The 25,553-nt window shown below is 51.2% G+C and overlaps 9 protein-coding genes across 9 annotated transcripts; 6 read left to right on the top strand and 3 right to left on the bottom strand.

Annotated features, from left to right (window-relative positions):
- The first annotated feature begins 40 nt into the window (after positions 1–40).
- pex6 (AAA family ATPase peroxin 6) lies at positions 41–4,796 on the top strand. Its single transcript, XM_071041916.1, has 3 exons — positions 41–424; positions 489–4,221; positions 4,271–4,796. The coding sequence occupies exons 1-3, from the start codon at positions 235–237 to the stop codon at positions 4,656–4,658; spliced, it is 4,311 nt and encodes a 1,436-aa protein (XP_070893240.1). The 5' UTR covers positions 41–234; the 3' UTR covers positions 4,659–4,796.
- A 455-nt stretch (positions 4,797–5,251) lies between these two features.
- On the top strand, positions 5,252–8,396 carry BJX68DRAFT_208746 (GABA permease GabA). Its single transcript, XM_071037702.1, has 20 exons — positions 5,252–5,728; positions 5,819–5,852; positions 5,927–5,996; positions 6,051–6,123; positions 6,177–6,205; positions 6,259–6,261; positions 6,313–6,377; positions 6,440–6,511; positions 6,574–6,688; positions 6,760–6,838; positions 6,888–6,922; positions 6,971–6,999; positions 7,047–7,079; positions 7,126–7,150; positions 7,202–7,403; positions 7,452–7,529; positions 7,580–7,708; positions 7,758–7,905; positions 7,960–8,038; positions 8,100–8,396. Exons 1-20 carry the CDS (start codon positions 5,625–5,627, stop codon positions 8,279–8,281), a joined length of 1,584 nt encoding a protein of 527 aa, XP_070893239.1. The 5' UTR covers positions 5,252–5,624; the 3' UTR covers positions 8,282–8,396.
- Positions 8,317–9,967, top strand: BJX68DRAFT_208923 (questin oxidase family protein). Its single transcript, XM_071037703.1, has 2 exons — positions 8,317–9,067; positions 9,118–9,967. The coding sequence occupies exons 1-2, from the start codon at positions 8,596–8,598 to the stop codon at positions 9,900–9,902; spliced, it is 1,257 nt and encodes a 418-aa protein (XP_070893238.1). The 5' UTR covers positions 8,317–8,595; the 3' UTR covers positions 9,903–9,967.
- A 364-nt stretch (positions 9,968–10,331) lies between these two features.
- On the top strand, positions 10,332–12,254 carry BJX68DRAFT_259059 (HECT-type E3 ubiquitin transferase; the record flags this gene model as incomplete). The annotated part of the gene is made up of 3 exons (XM_071043637.1): positions 10,332–11,163; positions 11,667–11,908; positions 11,952–12,254. The coding sequence occupies 3 exons, from the start codon at positions 10,332–10,334 to the stop codon at positions 12,252–12,254; spliced, it is 1,377 nt and encodes a 458-aa protein (XP_070893237.1).
- A 1,258-nt stretch (positions 12,255–13,512) lies between these two features.
- Positions 13,513–14,839, bottom strand: BJX68DRAFT_272387 (TauD/TfdA dioxygenase family protein; the record flags this gene model as incomplete). The annotated part of the gene is made up of 4 exons (XM_071047200.1): positions 13,513–13,626; positions 13,697–13,830; positions 13,882–14,582; positions 14,640–14,839. 4 exons carry the CDS (start codon positions 14,837–14,839, stop codon positions 13,513–13,515), a joined length of 1,149 nt encoding a protein of 382 aa, XP_070893236.1.
- Positions 14,840–15,935: 1,096 nt separating this feature from the next.
- On the top strand, positions 15,936–18,363 carry BJX68DRAFT_208612 (putative transporter). The gene is made up of 5 exons (XM_071037700.1): positions 15,936–16,529; positions 16,587–17,756; positions 17,811–17,929; positions 17,983–18,066; positions 18,120–18,363. The coding sequence occupies exons 1-5, from the start codon at positions 16,251–16,253 to the stop codon at positions 18,142–18,144; spliced, it is 1,677 nt and encodes a 558-aa protein (XP_070893235.1). The 5' UTR covers positions 15,936–16,250; the 3' UTR covers positions 18,145–18,363.
- On the bottom strand, positions 17,989–18,835 carry BJX68DRAFT_248420 (uncharacterized protein). Its single transcript, XM_071041915.1, has 2 exons — positions 18,632–18,835; positions 17,989–18,541 (listed from the first exon to the last, which is right to left on the bottom strand). The coding sequence occupies exons 1-2, from the start codon at positions 18,724–18,726 to the stop codon at positions 18,322–18,324; spliced, it is 315 nt and encodes a 104-aa protein (XP_070893234.1). The 5' UTR covers positions 18,727–18,835; the 3' UTR covers positions 17,989–18,321.
- Positions 18,836–18,993: 158 nt separating this feature from the next.
- Positions 18,994–19,941, top strand: BJX68DRAFT_208614 (uncharacterized protein). Its single transcript, XM_071037701.1, has 2 exons — positions 18,994–19,339; positions 19,432–19,941. The coding sequence occupies exons 1-2, from the start codon at positions 19,081–19,083 to the stop codon at positions 19,668–19,670; spliced, it is 498 nt and encodes a 165-aa protein (XP_070893233.1). The 5' UTR covers positions 18,994–19,080; the 3' UTR covers positions 19,671–19,941.
- Positions 19,942–22,630: 2,689 nt separating this feature from the next.
- On the bottom strand, positions 22,631–24,923 carry BJX68DRAFT_208549 (putative MFS sugar transporter). The gene is made up of 8 exons (XM_071037699.1): positions 24,720–24,923; positions 24,468–24,667; positions 24,180–24,370; positions 24,023–24,107; positions 23,712–23,947; positions 23,583–23,639; positions 23,143–23,527; positions 22,631–23,056 (listed from the first exon to the last, which is right to left on the bottom strand). The coding sequence occupies exons 1-8, from the start codon at positions 24,802–24,804 to the stop codon at positions 22,721–22,723; spliced, it is 1,575 nt and encodes a 524-aa protein (XP_070893232.1). The 5' UTR covers positions 24,805–24,923; the 3' UTR covers positions 22,631–22,720.
- Positions 24,924–25,553: the final 630 nt, after the last annotated feature.

Here is a 25,553-nt window from a genome sequence, read left to right as displayed (position 1 = left end):
AACCTCGGCTTCGGGGAGAGTGCGGTAGCGGCCTTACTCCATCTTCTCCATCTTTTGTCGCACTCAGGGCTTCTCCAGCATCTGGAGAGTATTCGTTCTTTCAATTCTCTTTGTCAATGCGGACTATCCAAGATAATGACCTGTTAATTTTGTCTTTGCCTTGATTTCTCTGTACACCCCTCGTTCGACCGTCGGCAACCGGCAGAGCGCGACCGCGGTCTTCCCCCCTCCATCATGGAATTCGAGCGTCACGAGTTCAGCTCCGATCAGCCAAAGCGTCGAAGAAGAAACCATGCCCGGAATCGGTTACGCAACAGAGCGCCTATTTCTGCACGTCTTTCACTCGATCATCACTTGCGCGGAAGCGTCGGTGTCGTCTCGGACGATCTAGCCAACGACCTCTTTCAGCCCTCAGACCCGACCGGTGAGTTCCCCTTCGTTTTAAAATAGCACCTAGACGAATCTCATTGCTAATGAATCATCAATAGAGGACTTTAGAGATGACTCTGGCATTCGCTATATCGCAATCTCCCCATACCTCCCTGGGCCGAGTTCTGTGGAGGCATTGGCATGGACTATTGTGCCTGTCCGTCCGCAATCGGCTGGGCGCTCGAATGAATCCCCGCTTCCCAATTCAACGATTATATTTCCCGACTCCGCCGACTCTTTGCAGCCCTTTGTCCGCGCTGTGAGCAAGATAGACCCTACGCGTCACACCCCGCAGGCGCTACGCTTGATCGAGATCCGAGTTTTGGATGTAGTCCCCTTGCCTTTGGACACCGTGTACGTGACAGTTGAGCGAGACCTTCTTCGCAATCATGATGATGTTCAAAGTAGATTCGGCGGCGGGTTTACCTCGCCAACACATGGGCCGAATGGTCTATGGGCAAAGTCCGGCAAGGGGCCGGAGCCAAAAAGATACTCTAAAAAGGCAGCTGCTGAGGCAGAAGGTAGACTTACAGCTGCAGTGCGCGAAGCGTTGGGAACGCAGAGGGTAGTACATACCGGTGACTCGCTCCCACTTCCATTACCGCCGCACCCAATCACCTACGTCCCAGCTCCTCCAGCCCTCATCTCGTTTTGCGAGCCGGTATCTCAGGGCCTACTGCTCCCGAGTACCAAGATTGTACTTATACAAGCGCGACCTCACGGAAACCGACCTCAACGAGCTTCACGATCTGCGTCTGGGCTGCTCAAACAAGTCGCAGAAGATGAGGCAGACGACACATCGAACGAACAGTTCTATTCCGCCGCGGAGGACAAGCCGGTGGATGACAACACCGAAATGGAAAGTACATCCAATGCGGAAGAGTCAGAGACAGAAGGCTCTGTTGGCAATTTGAGCGATACATCGGACGACTCACTGGACGACATGATCTCCCTCAGTGCGCCCGAGCTTCCCCAGCCAGCTTCTGGGGTGATGTCCGGGATGACCTCGGCCACCCCTCGGGGACGGCGAATGGATGGTATTATGTCTCCCGGCTCGATGATTTCAAATCTTACTTCTTCGACTATACGCCCTGGACGCCAAGGTGGCGGGAAGGTCTTCAAGGCCGAGGGCTTGCTGCGCAGCATCCCGAACGAGCTTCTCTACCCCAAACCAAGAGACGATGAGGATGTAGAAGCCGTGATATTTGTGGACATTAGCACACTGGCGAAGATTGGCTGCTTCTCAGGGGACTGGGTACGCATAGAAGCATCTGAGGAGCCGCAGGCGAATATTTTTGCCTCGATCAAGCTTGGAAGCTTTCATGAGCAGCAAGATGGTGACTGGCGTGCGGCCAAAATCTACGGTCTTCCTGGCCTTCCTTCCGCGAAACCTCGTTATTCAATCAAGCAGTCCGGTGATAGGCGTTCAAGCATCTCTCAACGCCCTGGACTGCGTCTTACGCCTTCTGTCTTCGTGCCACCACTTCTTCTGAATAACCTCGATAACCCGAAATACCTCCGTATCTCACCGATGAATTTCGGCATCGGAATCGGAGGCTCCAAGTCTGGTCTGTTGAATCAGGTGAAATCGGCCGTTCGAACTCCACCTCTGGCCAAGGAGGTGACTTTGCTAAAGGTTAGCACACCACTGTCGATGGACCGTGTCCTGCAACCCGCTCTGTTTGCTGGGTTGAAGCAATATTTCGAGAGTAGACGGCGTCTCCTGAAGAGTGGAGATTTGATAGGAATCAGCATCGATGAAACTCTCGGCAGGGCTGTGTTTTCAGGACCTGGCGCCAATGAGGCCGGCCAGGATGATGACATAACCACCAAGCTGGGATCGACTGCAGAATCAGATCGCGCTGGGCCAAAGAAGGTTGGCGTCGCTTGGTTCCGTGTCGGCCAGGTCGTTCCTACTCTACCAGATGATCAGGATGAGCTCGATGACTTTGACTGGGGTGGCGTCGCCGTTATCGATTCGGCGACTACAAGAATGGTACAAGCTGGAAGCGACGTTAGCCTTGTCCCGGGTACGTTAAATAACGGTTGGGAATACTGGCTCGGAGTCAAATCTATCCCCAAGCCCGTTGTCGAAGCGCAGACAATACATGGTGTCGTGACCGAGCTACCACAACCGTTCATTTCTCCGGTCCAGCAACGCGTGCGAGACCTGATGGCGGTGGCCACAAGTGCTCGCGCCATTCAGCTTGGTATGAAACCTGTGGTTATCCTTTTGAGGTCGCAGCAGCGGCACATCGGAAAGGCTAGCCTTGCGACGCGAGCTTGCGCGGATATCGGTCTCCATACTTTCCCAATAGACGCCTATGACATCCTCACCGAGGGTGGTGCGAACGGTGGCGACGTCAAGACGGAGGCGTACTTGAAGGCGAGAGCCGAGCGTGCGTTTCATTGCGGCGCAGACTGCACTGCTCTTTTGATCAAGCACATTGAAGTCCTCACCGCGGACCGTATTGTTTCTGCTATGGCAGACGTCCTGGCGGAAGCCAGGGTTATCATCGCTACGACTACAGATGTGGAAGAGATCCCCGAGGGTATCCGAAGTATGTTTACACATGAATTCGAGATTACCGCTCCGGAAGAGAAAGAGCGTGAAGGGATACTTCGCAATGCCGTCTCTGAGCGCAGCATCAAACTTGCGCCTGATGTTGAACTTGGCACAGTTGCACTCAAAACGGCTGCTCTCGTAGCTGGGGACTTGGTGGACGTCGTTGAGCGAGCGTCGGTTGCAAGGGCTGCGCGAGTGGAAAAGCTGGCCGAGACGGCTGGCAAACAAGCGGGCTCGAAAGTTACTGTTCGAGATGTGCTTCTCGCTGGGGGAGAGGCAGTGCGAGGTGTGACCAAAGCGGACTTTGACACAGCTGTCGACGCTGCAAGGAAGAATTTTGCGGATTCCATTGGTGCTCCTAAGATTCCGAACGTCAGCTGGGAAGACGTTGGTGGACTTACAAACGTCAAGGACGCTCTCGTCGAAACGATCCAGCTGCCGCTGGAGCGACCAGAACTGTTCGCCAAGGGCATGAAAAAGCGCAGTGGTATCTTGTTCTACGGTCCGCCGGGTACCGGAAAGACTCTCCTGGCCAAGGCTATTGCTACCGAATTTTCTTTGAACTTCTTCTCCGTCAAAGGACCAGAGCTGCTCAACATGTACATCGGTGAGTCGGAAGCGAATGTCCGACGGGTTTTCCAGCGTGCCCGCGATGCCCGACCCTGCGTCGTGTTCTTCGATGAACTCGATTCCGTTGCGCCCAAGCGAGGTAACCAAGGAGACAGTGGTGGTGTAATGGACCGAATTGTCAGTCAGCTTCTTGCTGAACTTGATGGTATGAATGGAGGGGAGGAAAACAGCGGTGGTGTATTTGTCATTGGTGCCACCAACAGACCGGATTTACTCGACACTGCGCTTCTCCGTCCTGGTCGTTTTGACAAGATGCTTTACCTTGGTGTCTCTGACACTCATGACAAGCAGGCCACTATCCTGGAGGCCTTGACGCGAAAATTTGCCCTCGGCCCAGATGTTTCACTTGGCCGAGTCTCTGAGCGCCTGCCTCTTACCTATACCGGTGCCGATCTCTATGCGTTATGCTCTGATGCGATGCTCAAGGCCATCACGCGCAAGGCGACGGCAGTGGATGAGAAAATCAAACAACTTCCGGGCGGCCCTGTCAGCACTGCGTACTTTTTCGACCATCTTGCCACGCCCGAGGATGTTGCTGTGTTGGTCACTGAGGAGGATTTTGTCGCGGCCCAGGGAGAGCTTGTTCCTAGCGTTAGGTATGTCACTTCTGGTATTCTAGAATTATCCAGTACTAACAATCCACAGCGCGAAAGAACTCGAACACTTCGAGCGGATCCGACGCATGTTCGAATCCACGGACAAGCAAAAGCAGGAGCCCGGGGCCGAGGGCGCATCTCCGCAGACCATTGGAGACGCAATTGAGGCTCTAAAGCTTGGCCATGATCTCGACGGCAACATTGGTGGGCCTGTCACAAACGGCGATAAGGGGAAAGGCAAAGCCGTTAACAGCAAGGGCAAAGGGAAGGGAAGCGCCAACTCGAGTGTGAAGTGGAAGAACAAGTCTATATCGATTGCGAACGGCGACTCTGACTCTTCACTTGATGGGCCTCTGCCGGATGGGGCCAATGGCAACGGCAATGATGACTACATCATCCGGACCGATCATTTGGCGCAGCCAGATAACTCGGATTAGATGCATTTGGTGTGGAGAGAGTAAGCCCAGGAGGCTTTCGTTGTAAATATGTATTCTCCTTTACGCTTTTTATTCCTGTCGTATACTATAGCATAGCTTCGCTACTACTACTACTACTACTACTACTACTACTACTACCCAACACATTGCACGCATTGCATTCTGAGATTCTGTATCTATGTACAAAGTATGTCCACCGACTATGTCGACAATACACATACCTCAGTTGCCCTCATATCAGGAATTCCACAAATATCAGTGGAGTTAACTAACGAGTTGGATCCATCCTTATCTCAGCTTCCCCAGAGACCAGAATACCAGTGATCAAAGACAGTTGTCAAGAATAATACCCGTTGGTCATTCACCACTGTTGCCGATCTTTATCATTCTACTCCGTACCGTATCGCAATCCACCTCGTCATCCGTTGCAACCTCAGTGGAGAAGCCAACCCAATCAAACCTCTTCGCATGCCCCTTCTCCAACAGGAAAAGACCTCCCCTCCACCAGCAACGCCTGCGCCCGACGGTCCCAGGAACAGCACCGGCGATCTGCCCGATAACTGGCCCATTCCTCCTTCTTCTCGGTGTCCAGAGCGAATCATTGACTGAAGGGATCCAGTGGATGAAGCTTGGCTGATCAGTTTCCACTGATTGCGACATGGATGCATGGAATGCAGTCGCCACCAAGGCTTATCGCTTCGCCAACCTCCTCCTCGTCGTCCGGTTCCGGTTGACGGAGGAGGAGCGAGCTTCCCCGCGTTGTCGCCGTGGTAGATCTCTCCAGCGTTTCCGAGAAGGATGGAACCAATCCGGAGATTGTCGCCGTGTGATTATGATATGAGGGATTTTGATGGAGATTTAATGTGGTGATGTTATATCTTACAGTGGACTCGGATGTCTCCCATCTCTTCTGCTGCTACCATTCTTTCAACACCTACCTGATTCATTTAGGTGCTTGCGATAATCATGTCCGACATACACGACACAATGAAAAATATACCGGGGGATGATGACGCGCAGCTTGCGGCCTTGGGTCACAGACAGGAACTGAGGCGGAATTTCTCAATGCTGTAAGTGTGCCTTTCTTTCGTTCTAATTCAAATAACCTTAGGGGGTGAGAAATACCGATGAAGAGTGGTCGCTAACTCGACTGCCATCAGGTCGATGTTGGGATTGGCTTTTGCTATCCTGAATGTGCGTTTCCCAGAAACTACGAGGCACGGATAGGAAAAGGAGAAGGTAAATGCTTACAGTTATACCATTCCTAGTCATGGACTGCTCTGTCCGCCAGTCTAAATCTGAGTCTTCCCTCGGGTGGGTGTGTGAGTGTTGTCTGGGGTAAGACTGTGTCATAAATTCGGATTTGAGAGGCATTACTCATTCTCGTGATAGGCCTTGTCACAGCTGGTATCTGCAATTTGTGCATAGCGGCATCACTTGCAGAGTTTCTTTCAGCTTATCCTACGTGCGTACTCCCTGGCTTGTTGAGGGAAAGTGGTGTGTCTAACGATTGCACAGGGCGGGTGGGCAGTATCATTGGGTCGCAGGTGAGCTTTTTTTGATAAACACCGAGAGATGCTTTACTGACAACTGGAAATAGCCAGTTAGTTTCTCCGAAGCCTTCCTTCGAGGAGCTTTGCTAAACACTATATAGTCTCATGGAAAGGGTGGATGCCAATTCTGTCCTGGATTACAGGCTGGGCGAATGTTTCTGGATGGGTGAGCTGCTCCAACTTAATCGATATGAGGCTTGTCAGTACTAATCGATTATCATTTTACAGCTCGCTTTGACTGCCACTGGCGGACTGCTGGGCAGCACGCTCGTCATGGGCATCGTCTCGCTGATGCATCCGGTAAGTGTCTCTTCAATACGCAGAAGCTGCTAGGGCGTCTCAGTACTGATAGGCCGTGTTAGTTATTCGAGTTTCAGCGCTGGCATCAGTTCTTGATGTATGTGGCGATCAACGTTATCGCCTTCACCATCAATGCCTTCATGAACTCGATCCTTCCACTGGTCACGAAGAGTGCCTGTACGTTCCTTTTTTCGTTGTTCTGCTGACGTTCTGGCTGAGAGAGAGTTGCAGAGCTGATGTATGTTTAGTTATATGGTCTCTCACCGGATTTGTTGTCATCTGCATCACGATCCTTTCGTGCGCGTCGCCGAATTATAGTTCTGGAAAGTAAGGGACCATTGATTATTGGTGTATTAGCGGGAACTGACAATGGTAGATTTGTATTCGGCGAGTTCATCAACACCACGGGCTGTAAGTTGTCTATGCGTGTATAACCAGAATTAAAGCTGATCTTTCTAGGGCCTGACGGGGTTGCTTGGTTGCTTGGAGTATGTCCGCCGTGTTATTGACCCTGGTATACAACTGACTTGAAAAGCTGCTTCAAGGTGGTCTTGGTCTTACCGGATTTGTAGGTTTCCTTCGCCATATTGAAGTTCGTGACTAACGATTCCAAGGACGGTGTTGCACACATGATTGAAGGTATGAATGAGAATCATGTTGCTTAGGAGGCCCACCGTTGACGACTGTTAGAAATCCCAAACCCCTCTGTCGTCGGTCCCAAAATTATGATCGGTTGTGTCGGCATTGGTATCACCACCGGATTGATCTTCCTTATTGTGCTGCTTTTTGTTGTTGGCGATATCAACCAGGTCATCGAGTCTGCTGCCACTCCGCTCCTGCAGATCTTCAGAAACGCAACGGGGAGCAATGCGGGCGCAATCTGTCTTCTTATGTGGGTTCACACTCAGACCATGATTGAGTCGAGGCTGATGTGGTGAAGGTTCCCTCTTATCTGCATCGTGTTTGCGACTACCGCCATCATGACGACGAGTAGTCGTATGAACTATGCATTTGCCAGGTTAGTCGGATTGTCCTGAGATATGAGCATGTCACTGAAAACCAATACAGAGATGGTGGACTTCCAGCGTCCCCTTTCTTCAGCAAAGTGCATCCGAAGCTCAATGTGCCTCTCAATGGGCTATATCTGACGAACATCTCGGTGATTATTTTCGGGTGTATTTTCCTTGGATCTTCAAGGTGAGTCCACACTTTACTTAGCACTGGACCAAGAAACTGACGCAGACAGTGCATTCAATGCGATTATATCATCCTCTGTCGTAATGCTTGATATCGCATATGGGGTCCCAATTGCAGTAAACTGCCTCCGGGGCCGCCGGATGCTCCCCGAAAGACCATTCGTCCTCCCACACACCCTGGGCTGGATTGTGAACCTGGTCTGTCAACTCCGAATGAGCAGTTCCAAAATGGCGCCTAGCTAACACGAATAGATCGCCCTTGCGTATATTTCACTTACAACCGTGCTCTTCCTGTTCCCTCCGGAGCTTCCGGTGACGGGTAGCAACATGAGTAAGTTACCTATAGAACAGAACTATGGCTCCAAAGATGCTGATTGTACTCACCTTGGAAGATTACTGTGTAGCCGCCTTCGGGATCATCTTTATCATCTCCGCGTTTCAGTGGGTTGTTGATGGGCGTAAGAACTTTACCGGACCGCGGGTAGATGAGGAGGTTTTGGCGGTTGTCGAGGGAAGTGCGCCTAGTCCTGAAGAGAGTGCTGCCGTTACAGGGCGCAAGGACCATGGGAAATAGACATGCTGTGGCCTTGAAATGGAAACGACGGGAGGAGATACAGAGATTGGTGGGAAGAGACATCACGATTACAGTCAGACCATACCTACTCTTACGTCATCGCTTCCCCAACCATAAATCCCCAGCTTCTCAACCTTTGTGCAGCACCTAAACACGAGATCATTTCTATCGATGCGGGCTCATCATTAATGCAGATGGCCTCGAATATTAATAGTCCGAAGTAGTAGAAACTAATCAGCTTCACAAAACCGAGTCTCCTCACACCGCTGCTCCGACGCCGAGCTCCACCAGCGAGAATTCAACATAGCAGCGCAATGTTCCCTTTCAACATCCTGCGATCCCTCCTCCCTTTCACGGATCGAAGCCTCTTTCCTCTTCCCTCTCTCGAGATTATTGAAATTGACACAGCTCATACGAAACAAGCCCGGGCGCTCAAGCACCTTCTCAAACTCAACCATGTCAACTATGCAATCCTTTGGAACGAGCGCAAATTCCACAACCATGCGCCGCATTCCCTCTCCTCTTATTACTTGCTCGGCGCAAACGCAGAGCAATTAAATCACCTGTATGAAGTGGAACTGAAGCAGCTAGATCCTTGGGTCGACTCACCGGGAGAAGTCAGCACGTTTGACTGGCGGGATTTCCTGGGGAAGAGGGAATATCAACGGGCATTTGTGGACTTTTTCGAAGATGAGCTTGTCCGGCATAGCTATGACTGGAAGAAGGTTGTCTTCCATTACATCTTCTCCGGGAAAGAGCCGCTATTCAACTCTCTAACGGCTGATCGTACGGCTCCCTTCCGGTTTATTCAAAAGCTACACTAACAGGAAAAATAGTTGGCCACCCCCTCATTCATCTTGCCTACGCCTTCGAAGTCTCCAGCCGCGAAGTCGCAATGGAAGCCCTCTCCCTAACAGCAGTCTGCTACGGCACACCTCACAAATACCTCGACGACCCCTCCTACTCAAAAGCGCAACCCTCCTACACCTCAACCTCACCCCTCGATATCCTCTCCAAAGTCCGCGCCGACAAACGCCTACACAACCTCTTCTCCACCCCCGGCGACCACAACAGCGAGGCCGTCTTCCGCGACGCAGAAGCTGTAATCCTTGACCACTGGAACGCTTTGAGTATCCCACCCACAACCACCGACGCCATGTCCTGCCTTCGCGAGTGCCAACAAGCAGCCGCCGCGCTGCTAACCGCAACTCTCCCCACGACGAAAGAGAGCACAGGAGACCCGGACGCAAAGTACGACTTCTTCTTCGTCCATGTGCTCACGACTAGCCACGCAGTCCGCGTCCTCCTGCCTATCGTCCCTGTGAAATTCCAGGTTCCGCTCCTGCGTCAGTGGTGGCTCATGACGCTTGCCATTTACATCGGCCAGCTCAGACCTGAAATCAGTCTCGATTCTGTGCATAAGTACAATATCGCCGATAAGGATTGGAGCTATGTGACCCATACTGCGTTGAACGGGGAGTACGCGACTGAGACGCACTATGTCAAGGCACTTCGCGCGATGAGGGATGCGGCCACGACCTGGGGGAAGCAGGATGGGTTTTATCTCAAAGCCGCGGTGAAGTTTGCGGATGGCTTTACGGGATGGGGTGGGTTTGTTTGATCTTATATTATATTACGATCTTTCAATTTCGGCTTCTTTTCTTTCAGATTTTGGTTTTGCATATTATCTTGTATATTCTTGACTAGGTATATGGCTGGTCCTGCCTTTTCGGGAGCAAAAATTCTGCAGTTATTTCTGAGTATCAGGGGAATTGGCGTCAGGACCTGGTGTCACGATTGTGTAGCTAGAAAATCTTCTAATGGACATTGTTGGGGAAGCGAAATATCCTAGCGATACCGTGTATAGACTGGGTTTAGCGCGGCCTCAGGCAACGATATTCTGAGCTTTAAGGTGGCTCGACTGTGTTTGCATTGTTTGCGCACTTATTTCTCCATCTGAGAGGACCCAGCGAGTCGACAGAACATTTGAATCAACCCAACTTCGAATATTGAACATCGAATACGAGACTACTCGAGCACAAGAACTGCAATGTTATCACCTACAGCAGAACATGAGTCCTTCAAGTCCAACCCCGAACCCAGCCTAACCCTCCATGCCGAATACCTCCCCAACATCCGCCAAGTCAGTCTACAAATATCCGTCGAGGCCCCTACAAATGCCGATGCCGAGCTGGAGATATCACTATCTGAGTCAGGGAAGTCTGTCTCAGTTTCGCTGCCCGGATATGACGACGGAGCTGGAGGTCTTTCAGAAACGTTGAAGCTGCCGGTCAAGGTTGGGCAAGGGGCGAAGCGCGTGCTGAACGCGCACACCAATGGGAGACTGAATGGGCATACGACAACAGCTTTGAATGCGAATAATTTTGGTGACAATGGAAGTTTGCGCATTCGGGAATTCTCCTACCGAATGCCGGTTGATGAGGAGGATGTGCAGCGGAGTGCTCTGGACGAGGTTATGGATGCGTTTGTTCCGTGGGCTGCGGGAGATATGGACCCCTATACTAAGTTGCGGTGCAGGAAGTGCGAGAGCATACTTCTGGACGTACCTGAGCTCGGCACGGCTGTAGCTTCGCCCACTGGGGAGTCGCAGTCTGCTGGCTGGACGTGGAAGGACCTGCCTAGTGGCAACTGGGCCGAGATGATGGATTTCTGGCACTGCCATAAGCCGGATGAGCACGAGCATGATGATGATGCCGCCGCTAAGCAGTCTGCCGAGAATGAGAACTCCAAAGTCAAAGGGTACGGCGCGTCAAACCAGGTTCTGGCCAGCTCAGGAACTGTTCTTGTGGACGTGGCTACTTTTCTGGTCTCTGATAGAGACTGTAAGGGCTTGAAGAAGAAGGTAAGCAAAGGTTACTCCGGTCCTTTTTTTCTTTTTTTGTCGCACTGTATTTGTCGTACCGTAGGTTTCACGTAAGTTAGTCGATGGGCAACAAGAAGGAGACCTTGTCCTTCAGTGATCAGGCCTTCGATACAATTGCCCTATAGCTACAGAGTCTCTCTCGGCAAGTGAGCATGACTGTTGACTATGATGGCAAGTTGGTCATGATCAGTGCAGTTATCCTCATTAGATGGATTTCGCATTCGTTCTCCTACTGCTGTTATGGCTTCGCATGTATCATCGGGAAGTAGACTGCGCCCCGTTTTTTCTCCGTTGCTGGCCAGAGGCATGGCATTGGCGCGATTATAACGAGGTACATGAGGGTCCTATCAGTTAGCTGTAGCACAGTCGCCGAGTAGCTCGTCAGAATGAACTTGTCTCCCAACCGCTCCTTTGCAATTGCATGCCTTATCATCAGCCCATGTCGCTAACGTTGAGTTTTCTAGGTTTCGGAGGAGCAAATGGAGAAGTCTTCATCGTCAGGAGAAGAGCTCCTCTGCGAAGGATGCGGCACCTTGATCGGCGTGGAAGATGCGATTGCACAAGGATGGAGACTGTTCAAGACCAGCCTCTCCGCAGGATTCCCAGTAGCAGAAGGGCCTTCAGAGGTCAAATGGGAAAGCCATTCACCAGATCTTGTGGTTGCTGCCCAGTTGCTAGAGCTCATTGAGCGTGAAAGCGCTCGTAGATTCATCATCCACTGCGGGAAGAAGAATGGCCTCTTGGTATGTCCTCCACTGTGTTAATTGGACTTGCTAACCCTAATAGCTATGGGTGTTCAACCCTGACATGCGGTACTCGAGCACAGGCACTGGGTATAGCATCACTCCGCAGCGAGCGATAAAAGCCTTCTTCCAGACCACGGACAATGTCGACGATTTGCTGCACCCGGAACCGGGCAAGACATCCTCTCTATCCCTGGAAGAACTGAGACTTCCTCCGGACACGTTCACAGCCTTCTTTCACGCGCTCGAAAACAGCAACAGCAGGCTTCCCCAGTCAGCAAGGAAGTTTCAGCGGGATTGGAGCGTTGGAATTCTGCACCGCCACGAGAGGGTGAAACCGACATAAAGAAGGAGCAACCTGGACGCGGGTCGGGCACCTTCCATATATAGAATCCCTTTATGTGAAACCAACGCCTTTGTCTTCGCCCTCACCATTGGAATTTGAGGTCTTAATACACCATCGCTTCTATTGTCTCTATCGATTGTTGAGACTTCAAATATCCTTTATCGCTCATAAACCCACGTAAGTGATTAATCAATTCCTGGAACACACATACCCCACCTCTCTAACTGGATTCAACACCAGGGTATCTCTACATTCTCAGATCATCGAGTACACATACACCATGGCGATACCCACCTTGACCCCAAATCAATCTCCAGAATCAAGCGAAGACAACGACGATACCATTACCTGGGAGCACATCGAAAGCGCAGGCGCCCCGATGGTGCGACAGCCCACACTCGACGTGCTATCCGATGCATTCGCAAGACTTCATATCACACCCGACCTAGACCGCGAGTTCCAGCTTCCTCCGGTCGAGGGCGGATATCCTACTACCTCTGGGTCCTCCGATGATGAACCGCTGCAGCTGTCTGTGACTATTGCCCCGGTTATCAAGGTCACATCTCCAGAGGGGGTTGAGGGAGCGTATACTGGGAGTTCGACGCCGGATCGTTAAAAGATTGCAGCACATGGAGTCTTTTCGGGCTCGCACACTGAAGTGCTTGGGTTGGGCGTTTTTGGGGAATATGTGCAGAGGGGTGTTGCATTCGTTTTGAAAGGTTGGGTTTACTTTCGTTGGCACGGCATTGGCATTTTGGAGTTCTTGAGGAGTTGCTCTTGTCTTGATGGAGACCTGAGGAGCAGTTGCAGGCTTGTCGCATTTTCTTTGGTGCAATGGCATAGATTTTACTGCCAATATTATTAGTCAAGAACAGGTTTCTTGGCATTTCTCTCTCCCATAATATGTGTTATACCATGCATAGGTAGCTGAGTGACGTACTGAAGATGCAGTATGTAGGGCATATGGCTAAAAGTTGATAAGCTACACCTCAGTCCATCCAAAACTTGAGGCCCCTTCGGATATTGACTAGTCTATCATTAGTGATATCAGTATAATGAGCGAAAGATTATTAAAAATATATATATTTGAAATCGGGTATTTTGTCCTCAAACTAAGCCCCGTAAAGGGGATAATTTCTCCCATCCCACTCGCATGCACTTTCAGTTATTTACAGTTTTGTCATGCAGCCGTCACTCATCACATTAAGATTTTATCCACACCATCGCTAAGCCCTGACAAGGTTGTGAAAAGGAGAATTTAACCATCAAAGGGCGTCTCATAAGGTCTCTCGGCCTGGGGTGTAATTCTAGCAAGGTGGCGGCGCTGGCCGTCGGCCCAGTCAAAGAGCGCACTGTGGCAGGCAACGCGGTTCTAGATGGATAAGTTAGTTTATGAGCCCTGGACGTGTAAACTTAGGTATGTGAGGTTGGAGTTGACGTACATCCCAAACAACGACAGTTCCTGGTCGCCATCTCACGCGGGTCTGGATATCCTGCGAGAGAGCAATGTGGTCGTAGAGGAACTTCAAGAGGAAGTCTGATTCTTCCTTCTTGTAGCCGACGATGTAGCGGGTGACTGTGCTCTAAGTTAGTTTCGTTAAGAACTGGGTTGCTGGGGACGGCTTACATTGAGGGTTGACGAAGAGCGCCTTCTCCCCTGTTACCGGGTGCGTTCGCACAATCGGGTGCTCAGTCTGGATAGGGTCGCGACGGGCAATGCCGCCCTTGTTCAGAGAATTGTTGACCTGCTCGATGCCCGAGTGTACAGCGCGGAGGCCATGTAGACGCTTGCGGAATTCAGGCGAGAGGCGTCGGTAGGCCTGAGCCATGTCTGCAAAGAGGGTATCGCCGCCGCTGCTGGGTCCATCGAGGAGGTAGAGGAAGGTTGTGCCAGGTGGTTGCTGTTCAAAGGTCACGTCCGAGTGCCATGTGATGGAGTTGGTGTGGCCGGCCAGGAAGTCAGCGCCGCTGGTATCGTCTGCACCGCGGTGGACGAGGTGAATCTCCGGGTAACCCTTGGGCGCACCAGAGGTCTGGTGGATGTGGTGTCGGCCGAAGTAGCCACCAAACTCAAGGGCCTTGTCGATGGGGAGGTGGGCAAAGTCTTGGTCGCGGAAGGCAACGACCTTGCGCTGGGCGACGAAGAGAGCGAGTTGGTCCTTGCCTTCCTTCGAGAGCTGGGAGAGTTGGATACCGTGGACTTCGGAGCCGATGGTGGGGGTCAGCTCGTCTAGGGTGTGGCTGCCGTCCTTGGGAAAGAGATCTGGGAAGGATGAGTCGGCGTCTTTGCCGTGATCGTAGTGCTCGAATGGCTGCAGTGGTGCATATCTATTCTGTGTTAAGACTCCGTTACGAGGATCCATAGTCCTAACTCATTGCACTAACCGTTCGGTTTCATTGTCCCAAACAGGCAGGTAATTTGGGAAGGCTGCAGGAGGCTGCTTAGTGGTGCCCGTGATCTCGTCCGCATGTTTGTACGCCTCTCCATATCCGATCAGGTTCTCCTTATTGTGCCCCGCATCGGTCTTGAGGATAGCCTTGGGCAGTGCCCGAAGTGAAACAGGTTCCGCGAGGGATGGTGCCATTGTGCTAGATCTCGAAGGTCTTTGTCTTCTACATCTAGCTTTAGGCCTGTGGACCTTTCGCCGTTTTATATACTGTGCCCATGTCATCCGATTATCCGGTGCCTCTGTCGCAATGTCTGCGGGGTATGATTGATCGGCTTCATCCCGTCTGGATAGGCTTTGAGTCAGCAAGGCGGGGTTCGTACTCCAAGACGAGGAGAGGACGCTTGCATGCAATGAGCGTTGAGGATTCTCTCGGGCGAGACTGACACGCAGATCTGATATGATCGAGACGACTTCTTTATGGCGTGATAGAACCGAGCAATGACAATTGATGATACCAGGAGAGGCCCTGATTCGGCGATTCACAACATTTTGTAACGGAGCGTCGTTTACTAGGTATCAATCTGTCGGGTTTCGGCCATAGCAGGAGTGGTGGAAGGTGGAGGAAAGATGATGGGCCAAGCATCGCGCCATTGCTGTTCTTATTGCGCCAGGCCGAAAGCCTAACGCCCAACGCCGATAAACCTGCGGAAGTCTGGAATGGTTCTTCACCCCACCTGCCTATCACCAGCTCTCCACTGCAGTTCCACACAGTTTTCACTTGAATGGCTCTGCTTCGGTTCTATTTACTCTGACCACTATGACCTCGAATTTCGAGAGGGTATACACTCAAGAAGAAGAAAATCGCTAATGTGTTATAGTCGGAGCTTTCAGGATATATCTCCCCTGAGCCTCGTTGAGCCCCCTCGATCGGTAGAAAAGACCGGGCACCAATCATCTCTTAGCGCGATGTTGTGACGATGGCGACATATACTCTCATCGCACGCCAATCTGATGACCTTCTTACAGTCGTTCGCCAGCTTCACCACAGCGAAATCAAAATCTATCTGACTCAGGAAGAGTAGAGCTAGAACAGACGCTAGACACGGGTTTGACAGCATTGCCTCACGATTACTCGTTCATTATAACGCAACTGCCATATCGCTTGCGTGATATCAAAATCCCACGCATGTCGACGGACTATGGAGCACAGGGCGCCTATGAGTGGCTTCCTTTTGAAAGATGGATAACTAAGAGACTGTCTTCCTTCGCTTATCTTCCTCGATCTTGTTTCGCCGGAGATGATCCGTTATCCATAATTATGAGCAGGACATGAAGATGCACACTTCTGTTCCACCAAAAGCTACATGCGATTGGCTATGGCATCAGAATTTATCCACCTTTCTGCCAGCATTTGTCGATCATTCTGAGCTGTTGGCGGCTTTGACGTTCAGATGGCGTGATGGCATGGCAGGAGACGCAAAGGGACGAAAGCTTTCAAGGTGGAATGGGTCGGGCATGAAGGAAGCTTTAAATTCTCCAAATACCCGGAGACTATATCGCCATTTTCCTTAGCCGACCACCCAGGGGCTTTGATTTGTCTGCAGCTATGGCGAGCTATATCGACAAGATGGCTGTAAATGATGCCACACTTACTGTGCCAGTCGAAGACGAAACCAAGAAGGGTCCAGACGCGGTCCTCGAGTCGGACTCCTCTTCGATCTCGGGAAGCAGAGAGCGCGCCCGATACAAGCAGTTCGATGAGTGTGCCTTTGATACGACGGAAGATCCCAGATACTATAAGCCAATCCCGGAGTATGAAGGCATTCATCGATGGGACCCGGACTTCGACTGGTCACCGGAAGAAGAGAAACGACTCATCAGAAAGGTATTTCTGTTGCAACCCCGAGCCAGTCATAGCAGACGCTAAATTGGAAATAATTAGGTTGATTGGCGAGTCTGCACCTTCGCATGCATCACCTTTTTTGCGCTACAGCTCGATCGCGGTAACATCGTGCAAGCCCTGTCCGATAACATGCTTGTGGATCTCGGGATGAACACCAATGATTACAACACCGGGCAAACTATCTTCTACTGCGCCTTCCTCTTCGCGGAGCTTCCGTCCCAGCTTATATCAAAGAAACTGGGGCCGGACCGATGGATTCCCATACAGATGGTCTCCTGGAGTTTGATCGCGGCATGCCAGGCGTTTCTTACGAATCGGAGTACATACTACGTCTGCAGGGCACTCCTTGGCCTGTTTGAAGGTGGATTCATTCCTGATACGATCCTGTTCCTCTCCTTTTGGTACAAATCAAAGGAGCTGCCGATCCGCTTGAGCTTTTTTTGGGTTTCTTTCCAAGGGGCTGCTATCATTGGTGCGTTCCTTGCATACGGTTTCCTTCGCATCAGACGGGATGATGGAACCGGGGGATGGCGTTATCTGTTCGCCTACGAAGGTCTGATAACTGGTGTTATCGGCATTATCGCCGCTTTTTGGATGCCCCCGTCACCAACACAAACAAAAGGTATTTTGAGAGGAAAAGATGGATGGTTCAACGAGCATGAGGAGAAGATCTTGGTCAACCGCATCATTCGAGATGATCCCAGCAAGGGAACCATGCATAACCGACAAGCAGTCACCCCCAAGATGCTCTGGGAGGCTTTGAAGGACTATGACATGTGGCCAATTTACTTGCTTGGTTTGACATGGTTGATCCCGAATACACCAGCAACCAGTTATCTCACCCTGCAACTAAAGTCGTTGGGCTTCGACACATTCCAAACCAACCTGATGACCATCCCTGCATACGCTCTATTTATTTTTAACCTCTTGTTTTGGACCTGGGTTTCCGAGAAGATCGATCAGCGTTTCCTACTTGGTATCGTGGCCGAAGTCTGGTGCCTGGTGCCACTTATCGCCCTTGCCGTCCTTCCAGATGGTACTAGTCCGTGGGTGCTGTGGATTCTCAATGTGATCCTTATCGGGGCTCCTTATGTGCACGCCATTGTCGTCGCCATGACATCCAGAAATGCCGGGTCAGTGGCTACGCGGACAGTCGCTAGTGCTCTATACAACATGATGGTCCAGGTGTCCAACATTATCGGCAACAATGTAGGTTGCTGTCCGTTGCTTCTTTCGTGTTTGCATGCTGATATATATGCTCAGATTTATCGCGAACATGACAAGCCATACTATCGCGTGGGTAACCGGGTGTTGATAGCCTTGGCCGCGTGGAGCTTGGTTCTCTTCGTTTTTGCCAAATGGTACTATGTTCGACGTAACAAGTATGTGCACTTCATCAAGCTTGATTAGTTTCATACATTGACATTATCGACAGGCAAAATGCAGCGATCTGGGATAAGATGTCGAGTGCTGAGCGTGAAGCTTACTTGGCTGCGAATGCCCGTAAGGGCAACAAAAGGTACGCTTACCCAAGAGATGTAGTCCCCGGAGCCCTGCTAATCGCCTTTCTAGACTTGACTTCCGGTTCACTCATTAAGCACCCCCCAAAACCTAGATAGACTCGTTGTATAGAGCTCTAGATCTAGAAACGTTCTTGGAGAGAAACATCTCAATGTATATAGACGCGACCGAGTCCAGCGTACCTCGCCAAGGCTGCCGGGCTGCTCAAGATCCGAAATGAAACGCAAGATGTCTCGCTGATCAAACCAATCATTCACTCTCCAATCACATACTCACACCCCTCCTCCCCAATCCAAACCTCGTGCCGCTTATTAGCCGGGACATCGACCCTCGCACCAACTCCAAATGTCTCCTTCACGACCTCCCCATTATGCAATTTGGCGTTATCGTCCGGGTACGTAATTGTGAGCGTTCCCCGCCGGATAAGATGCGTTGTCGGCCCGCCATGCGTGTGTGGTGGGTAGTATGCGTTGCTGTACTTCATATCAGCATGGCGCTGAGAACATAACATGAAATGACAGTAACGGGTTTGCACCCAGTTCGTCAGCTTACTATGCACTTACCTACCATCTGTCCAAGTGAAGACGTGGCGGAAGCCCCAGTCCTTGACGAGGCGCTCGCACTCGCTGCGGGTTCCAATAGGATATGTTTCTGTCATATTTTGAAAGCTCTGCCTGTGATTTTGAGTCGAGATATCGTGAAGACGTCAAAATTGGGGATGAGAAATGCGGAGGATGTGAATGGCGGGGGTGAGAGGTTGACGATGACGTCAAGATTCAGGCACTGCCGTCTTTTCTGCCTCAGGCTCGCCAAATTCGCAGATCAAAGTCTCACGTGAGCTTTCTTGCTGCCCTGAAAATTAGGCAGAAAATAGCTATCCCAATTAGGAAATAATGTAGTTTGATGGGGGGATCAATCAATCTTCTGCAAGAACCCGAGCATTTTTCTCCTCTGTTTCTCTCTCTCATTACCTGCCAGATCTCAGGAATTTGGACTTCTCATATGATCGCCTATGGTACATCGCTGGCCCAGCTTTTTCCCGTTGTCATTATATGGTACATTGTTCCCCCACGTTTTTCCGTCACTCGCCAGATGCGAGGGTCCTTCGATGAGGGTGGGCGGACTGTGGTTGCCCTTCTTGCCTTGTTCGTGTTGTCGTCCCGCGTTCTGCGTTGAGCGTACGTTGAAAAGGCGAATATGGGAAGGACATTGCGCTGCCTGTCCCTCGAAGCAGTTCGTCGTGGTTTGCTCCCGTCATGGGATCAGATTAGGTTGGGGAGGGCATAATTTCGTTATCATCGTCTAAAAAATACCTGCGCGCTCTCTTGTTAGTTGATGATACTAATGCGACGGTCTTTCTTAGGATTCGAATGCCGTACAGTTTGCGATTTCAACACGGAGTCCCGCAGATGTGACAGTATTTCCCTGGAATTACCCAGGTCTCTTTGCCGGTTCTTTGACATGATGGGCAGCGGACGCCGGGCATCTATGATGCGATACGATTTTAGAGATGGTTTGAGGCGTTGGGGTGAGTTGGATAAACTCACTGTCATGTCATTGCCCGGCTTGTGGCAGAGCGGTTTCACAGCGCACACTGGTTGAATTTCCTTGGTAGGCTGAGTGGCTTGCTTATCGAGAGAAGGATGGTCGAACATGGCTAACATTTTACAGGAAGAAATGAAGGATCAATGGGTTCTGAGTGCGTTTCGGCTGGTGAGCTTAAATCTGTCTGGGGCCCCCTCCTTATATAGATCGGCTTGGGCTAAATAACCTGGGGCCGGCGGTGGGAATGCATCCAAATCCTTTCAAGTGGTCCCGGGAGATCTTCAAATTAGCTTGGACCGATCGATTGGGGTTGCTCTTGGGTTAGTCTGGATTCAATGCATCCAAAGAACAATCGCATGCCCACGCCTCCCGTGCCTCCCCCATTCCCCGAGCCCCCTGTTATCAAACATGTCATGTTGGCGCCAGGTCTTATTCGGATTGTTCGGATCTTCCCGTCAATGACTTGCATTCCATAAAAAGGCAGGTGGGTCGACTCAAGGCGTGATAGATATGTGTGGCACATCCCAAACCTTGATGATTACGGGCTCGAAAGCCATCCGGAAAAGCAATAAGTCAACAAGGGAATCAAAAATATTAATTTACATCGTTAATTTGGCCGCCCACAGGAAAATGCATGCCCCAAAAACCGTTTGTGCGACATTCGATGTGAATTCAGTCATCGGCAGAGAACCCAAGAGCATACCAGTAACCAGGAGATGCAGATGTGACTGGTTCTTGCGCCCGCGATTGTGAAAAGATCTATTCCGCCTCATCTAGATTCAGCTCCGCAAAGACAAGTTAGACCCAGCCTGGTGACTGCTAGCTGATGATGTATATAGGATAATAGGCCAACGAGCTACAGTCTTTGCGCCTAGCGATACTAGTGTGCCATCAGCCCCATGGCCCCCATGTGCCGCCGCGTTTCTACCATCGCAGTTTGTAGTCTCGGCTCCTTTCTTTCGCTAGACCGATCTAATTGTTGTCACGGTCATGCTATCTAGCGCTACCCAATAGTAGCGTAAGCGACAGAATCCCCAGTTCATACCAGTCACGATTCGATGAACCCACCAGTAAAATGCCATCCCACTGGTATCTTGCAGGGAGCGGCTTGCGCAGGGGCGCCACTGTTCGCGAGGCCTATCAACTTCTTTCCCACAGGCATGGTTTATCCCTGGAGCTTCTTTTTGAGTGTTCAATCCTGCATGAAACTATCTGTATATTGAATTTGGGTTCCGGTCCCTCGGAGACAGCTGAGACGGCTATGCTGAACCTGGGGGTTGCCCTCTGTTGTGAATCTTTTCTCAGCCGGTAGCCTGGTTCTGCAAGGCGCGATCACATTCTTGCGACAGCATTGTCGGTCATCCCCTCGGACTAAGACAACAGCCTATCTCTACTGTCGATCGCATGCCAGTCCTGCGCACAAGATATTGCACCAAATCCTCTCGGAACAATGCATGCCAGAGCTCTGATTTCAGTTGCTTTTGGAATTTCTCCAGCTCTGAAACGCGACGAACCCTGTTGATGTTCAATGTGGTCTCCACGATTGAAGCGGCCTGCATGCAGCACGGGTCCTAAGGTGAGCAAAGCTGAACTCTAACAAGGTCTGGGGTAACAGTCCAGCTGATTCCTCGGGTGGCTCCACTAACTGGGCGTCGATCAGTATATTTCTCAGGTCTTGGCTTCTGACCTTGGGATGATGCATGGTCGCTGTCACGCAGGCCGGCCGGTGTTGTCCGACGCGGCTGTGATATGAAATTCGATACATAAATGATGTGGAGCTGACCACTTCGGCATCAGATCCTGTCTCCATTTCCGGAACTTGCTTACGGAGTCCGCGATGGTGCGCACAAGAGGCGAGTGAAGACTCGATGCGGGACATCATTTTTCCCCGACGATTCGCGCTCGCAACTCACACCATCCCTGCTTCAGCCTGGGTCCGAAGCTGCATTATACGAGACGGTCTAGCAACTCGACCAAGGAATCAGGAAAGTATCAGGTTCCCAAAGTTGATGCTGTAAATTCCAAATTGGCTGCGCCAAGTGCAGGGTGTCAAGAAGACCCATTTCTCACGCTAAGCGACAGCAGTCCTCTGAGAAGTTGAGAACCGCCATCTTTTCGGAAATGTGACAGGTCGAATTTTTGGGTCTGCAGTCATCTCCTGTCAAAATTCTGGTGGCCCGGGATTTGAACGAGGGTTCCTCCTCCTGCCCAGCGCCTGTTTCCCTTTCTTTTTTCTTTTTTGCGTTCATGGAGCCTTCGCCCCCTTTACCCGCCTCGCCGGATCAGGAAAAGTGGCAGCGTTGGTGATGTGCGATCAACCACCCAGGATCGAGACAGCTTTGAAATCACTACCCGATCTCCTGTTCATTGATGATAGTGAGACCCGACGGGCCTTCAGTCTCCAACTGATGGAGATCCGAATTCAAGTTCTCCAAGCCTCTTTCAACACACCGCCAGTTGCTGAAGCGGATCGAGCACCCAGATCCCAGGATGACTGTCGAGGTCGGATGACGCTTACCTTGTTCTAGGCAATATATGGTAAACGCTGAACAGCATGAGTGGATCCTACTGAGAGTCATCAGTCTACTCCGTAGGAGAAAGAGCAGAACCACAAGAACCCGTAACCTCCGAATGAAGCATATCTTTCAATCAGGATGTTATCAACTACCTACTTATCAGACGTGGGGAGAAGATGCAGGGCTCACGCCATTGTCAGTGTTTTCGAAGCCTCGCTGAACAAAGGACCTTGCTAGAGCCCAGTCGTGATGCGAACCCCCGCCGAACAACTCCGGAACCTGGAACGGGGCGAATTCGAGGTGGCAACCCCCGTTGGCCTTTGTACAGTGAATGCGATCTTGATGAAAGGCAAAGGTAAGGAAATATCGCAGCTCGGTTGCTCATATCGCTTTAATGTTCTATACGGATGACCTCACAGATCATACTTTGTACGTTAAACTCTCTAGACGCCACAGCTCAAAGCCGACCTGCGGACGTTGCAACTAGCGATTTCAAGATTAGAGACCGCTCACAAAGGGGCCGGCGTCACGGACTCCGGAGGCCTGTGCTCAGCACTGGAAGGTCCCTTGCCCCGCTCACTATTCCGCTGTCTAAACCCCCTCAACCTTCTCGACTTGCTCATCAGTGGGCGACTTTTCAGCAGCCTCGTCGCCTTTGCCCAAGACCCCGCCCATGTTGTCAGCCGTAAGCCGGCGAGTATGCCCGTACTTCTTGCGCTCCTTGTGCAACTGCTTGGAAAGCTTCACAGCACCCTCTTCCTTGTTCGTAAAGAGGTAATCAATCTCCTCGAGAGTGAGATTGGCCGTCTCGGGATAGCAGAAGTAGACTAGCGGGATGAAGGCAAGGTTCGTACACATGAAGATGAGATATGCCTTCCACTGCAGCCGGTTGATGATCACGGGGGTAATCATGACAACAAAGAAGTTCTAGCGCAGTCAGCATACTCTCCTTTACCGTGACCTCGTCTTTCAACTGGTAAGATGAGCACGAAACTTAGGAAAGCACGACTTACCCATATCCAATTCGAAGAGATCCCCACAGCTGTTCCCTTTGCGCGCGCATGCAGAGGCAGGATCTCTGGCACATAGACCCAGGGAATGCAGTTCACCGACGCGCCGAAGGCAAACATATAGACGAAGAAGAAGGCAATGGAGGCTGAAGACGCTGCATGCTCGTTTTCTTTGCCCTTGAAGCTGAGCAGGATAGCGACCATCATCATGCAGATGCCTAGCGTCAGCGAGCCCCAAATCATGGGAGCGCGGCGGCCGACACGATCGACGAAAAAGGTTGGGAAGAAACTGCCGAGGACAAACATGATTTGCACGCAACCGCCGATGATCATGGATAGGTTGTGGCTTAAGCCGACGTTGTTGCTTAGGACGGTTGGAATGAAGTAGCTGCGTTTGTTAGTCGCTAATTGAATTGTGGGAGAGAGGTAGGGCCGAGACGTACACAATGAGATTGATACCACCGACTTGGTTCATGAATTGCATTCCGTAGCCGAGAAGCCTATAGTCAATCAATTAGTCAACCACCGCCCCTATAGAAAGCCTCATAGTTAGAGAGAAATGGGAGACATACACCCTTCTCCCAGTGGCGACCTCGTCCCTCTTCATAATATTCCTCCACTTGTACTCGCCATGCTTCATCTCGATTGCAAGCGCATCCAAAATTTCTGTCTGTTCCGCCTGGATCTTAGGGTCGTCTTTTGGTACGCCGTAGACGTCACTCAGAATCTGAAGGGCTTCTTCGTTCCGGCCTTTTTGGTAGCAGTACCGGGGAGATTCGGGGACGCCAAAGACGAGGAAAATCACAACCTACACAAACACAGTGAGAAATTGCATGAGACTTCGGCAGGGCGCGAAAGTAGGGGTGAGAGTAGAAGAACGTACGAAGGCAAACAGCATCTGGCAGGCGATGGGAAGTCGCCAGGCAATCTGGCCGCCGACGAAGCTCATTCCGTAGTCGAAGAAGTAACTATACAAGAAAGAAAATCAGATCTTAGTCCTGGAGACGGACGTCTAGACTTGGGAAGATAGGTGAGCTCACCTGATAACGATTCCGACTCCAACAAGCAGCGGCTCACTGCAAACTAGCTTTCCGCGCTTCGATGCCTCGCACAGCTCGGCTTGCCACATGGGGACAGTCGATGTCTCAATGCCTGTTCCAATACCAGTGACGAACCGGCCGACCATCATGTGGGGAACGCTGTAGGCGGATGTCTGGAGGGTTGCTCCAATCTACCACATATAGTGTTAGTGCTTAGCCAAACAGGTAGTTATGTCAAGTCGCGCTTCGGGCTTGTGCTCAATAGCTGAGATTGGAAGGGAAGCATACAATGACCCAGACCATAGCAACCCACATAGCACGGCGGCGGCCTAGTTTATCCGCAATCATGAAATTGATCACGCATCCGGTAAAGCAGCCGAGGTTGTAAATCGAGACAATGATACCCATGAGACTGTCGTTGGGGTGGGACATATGCTCGAGGAAGTTCTCATTTTCGACAATGCCGGAGAAGACGCCTTGATCGTAGCCTGTGGCCTCGTTAGGAGATTACCCATGAGCAATAGGAAGCGCGGACCATACCGAAGAGAATGAAGGCCATTCCACAGGCCGCCCAGATGGCCGCTTGCAGCGAACGGCCTGTGCCGAATATGTTGAGTTTTGCCATGATCTCAGTCCGAGGTACACAGTACACTCAATGAACTCTGCGGTCTGTGAGGAAGGGAGGATAACGAGAGAAAAAGAAAGGTAAGGCGTGTACAACCCTCACGCAGTGGAGAGGGAAGGATCAAACCAGAGAGAGGAACGCTAAGCTTTTTATACCTACCCTTTCCCTCAACCCGAGACTTTTCCCCCTCAAAAGCCTTTCCAAAAGAACAGACGATGACGAGGGCAACATGAACATGCCTAACCGACGGCTACCCCAGATTCAGACTCAGAATTGGCCGAAAACAGCATCTCGAGCCAAACGTTTCCCATCTTTTCCCCAGGATCGCCTCCGCATCTCCGCACTCCGCATAACGCCACCCAGGGACTTCCTGTTACTGGATGAAACCAGGAAACACTGGGGGGAAGAGGCGTAGATCGGCACGCCCAATCAGCCACTGTCTTTCTGTTCCCTAACAGTGTTCCAGTAGGAAAATTGCGACGGGTACGAGCCCTCGGGTGCGTGCCTTGTGTACCCCGGAAAAGCGCGCAGGCTCCCCACATCGTATCTTTCGCAGCGAACCACAGCCTGGGTTTCGAGTGATCAGATGATGATCAATGTCGGAGTTTCCCCAACGCGGAACAAGAGAGTTCACATCGCCCGTGGGAGTGAAACATGGAGAGATGGATGAATGTAACTCGGGGGTTCTCCGAGGCAAGAGGGCGTCCACGGGTTGTGTGATCTGCTTCTGATTCGGGAAATTTAGCCGG

Source organism: Aspergillus pseudodeflectus, assembly GCF_044049435.1.
Source record: "Aspergillus pseudodeflectus strain CBS 756.74 chromosome Unknown BJX68scaffold_80, whole genome shotgun sequence".
Taxonomy (NCBI): domain Eukaryota; kingdom Fungi; phylum Ascomycota; class Eurotiomycetes; order Eurotiales; family Aspergillaceae; genus Aspergillus; species Aspergillus pseudodeflectus.
The sequence above is the reverse complement of the archived record's forward strand: the minus strand, read 5'-3'. Positions and strand labels throughout refer to the sequence as shown.

Excerpts from the sequence above, each read along its gene's own strand:
- pex6 (XM_071041916.1), top strand. The coding sequence starts at position 235 with ATGGAATTCGAGCGTCACGAGTTCAGCTCCGATCAGCCAAAGCGTCGA. Across the intron at positions 425-488 it reads TCAGCCCTCAGACCCGACCG|AGGACTTTAGAGATGACTCT; the intron begins GTGAGTTCCCCT and ends AATCATCAATAG. Across the intron at positions 4,222-4,270 it reads GAGCTTGTTCCTAGCGTTAG|CGCGAAAGAACTCGAACACT; the intron begins GTATGTCACTTC and ends AACAATCCACAG.
- BJX68DRAFT_208746 (XM_071037702.1), top strand. The coding sequence starts at position 5,625 with ATGTCCGACATACACGACACAATGAAAAATATACCGGGGGATGATGAC. Across the intron at positions 5,729-5,818 it reads AGGCGGAATTTCTCAATGCT|GTCGATGTTGGGATTGGCTT; the intron begins GTAAGTGTGCCT and ends GACTGCCATCAG. Across the intron at positions 6,512-6,573 it reads TCGTCTCGCTGATGCATCCG|TTATTCGAGTTTCAGCGCTG; the intron begins GTAAGTGTCTCT and ends AGGCCGTGTTAG.
- BJX68DRAFT_208923 (XM_071037703.1), top strand. The coding sequence starts at position 8,596 with ATGTTCCCTTTCAACATCCTGCGATCCCTCCTCCCTTTCACGGATCGA. Across the intron at positions 9,068-9,117 it reads CAACTCTCTAACGGCTGATC|TTGGCCACCCCCTCATTCAT; the intron begins GTACGGCTCCCT and ends CAGGAAAAATAG.
- BJX68DRAFT_208612 (XM_071037700.1), top strand. The coding sequence starts at position 16,251 with ATGGCGAGCTATATCGACAAGATGGCTGTAAATGATGCCACACTTACT. Across the intron at positions 16,530-16,586 it reads AGAAACGACTCATCAGAAAG|GTTGATTGGCGAGTCTGCAC; the intron begins GTATTTCTGTTG and ends GGAAATAATTAG. Across the intron at positions 17,757-17,810 it reads CCAACATTATCGGCAACAAT|ATTTATCGCGAACATGACAA; the intron begins GTAGGTTGCTGT and ends ATATATGCTCAG.
- BJX68DRAFT_248420 (XM_071041915.1), bottom strand. The coding sequence starts at position 18,726 with ATGACAGAAACATATCCTATTGGAACCCGCAGCGAGTGCGAGCGCCTC. Across the intron at positions 18,542-18,631 it reads TTCACTTGGACAGATGGTAG|CAACGCATACTACCCACCAC; the intron begins GTAAGTGCATAG and ends TATGAAGTACAG.
- BJX68DRAFT_208614 (XM_071037701.1), top strand. The coding sequence starts at position 19,081 with ATGGTACATCGCTGGCCCAGCTTTTTCCCGTTGTCATTATATGGTACA. Across the intron at positions 19,340-19,431 it reads CCGTCATGGGATCAGATTAG|GATTCGAATGCCGTACAGTT; the intron begins GTTGGGGAGGGC and ends GGTCTTTCTTAG.
- BJX68DRAFT_208549 (XM_071037699.1), bottom strand. The coding sequence starts at position 24,804 with ATGGCAAAACTCAACATATTCGGCACAGGCCGTTCGCTGCAAGCGGCC. Across the intron at positions 24,668-24,719 it reads AATGGCCTTCATTCTCTTCG|GCTACGATCAAGGCGTCTTC; the intron begins GTATGGTCCGCG and ends ACGAGGCCACAG. Across the intron at positions 23,640-23,711 it reads GTCGCCACTGGGAGAAGGGT|GCTTCTCGGCTACGGAATGC; the intron begins GTATGTCTCCCA and ends GATTGACTATAG.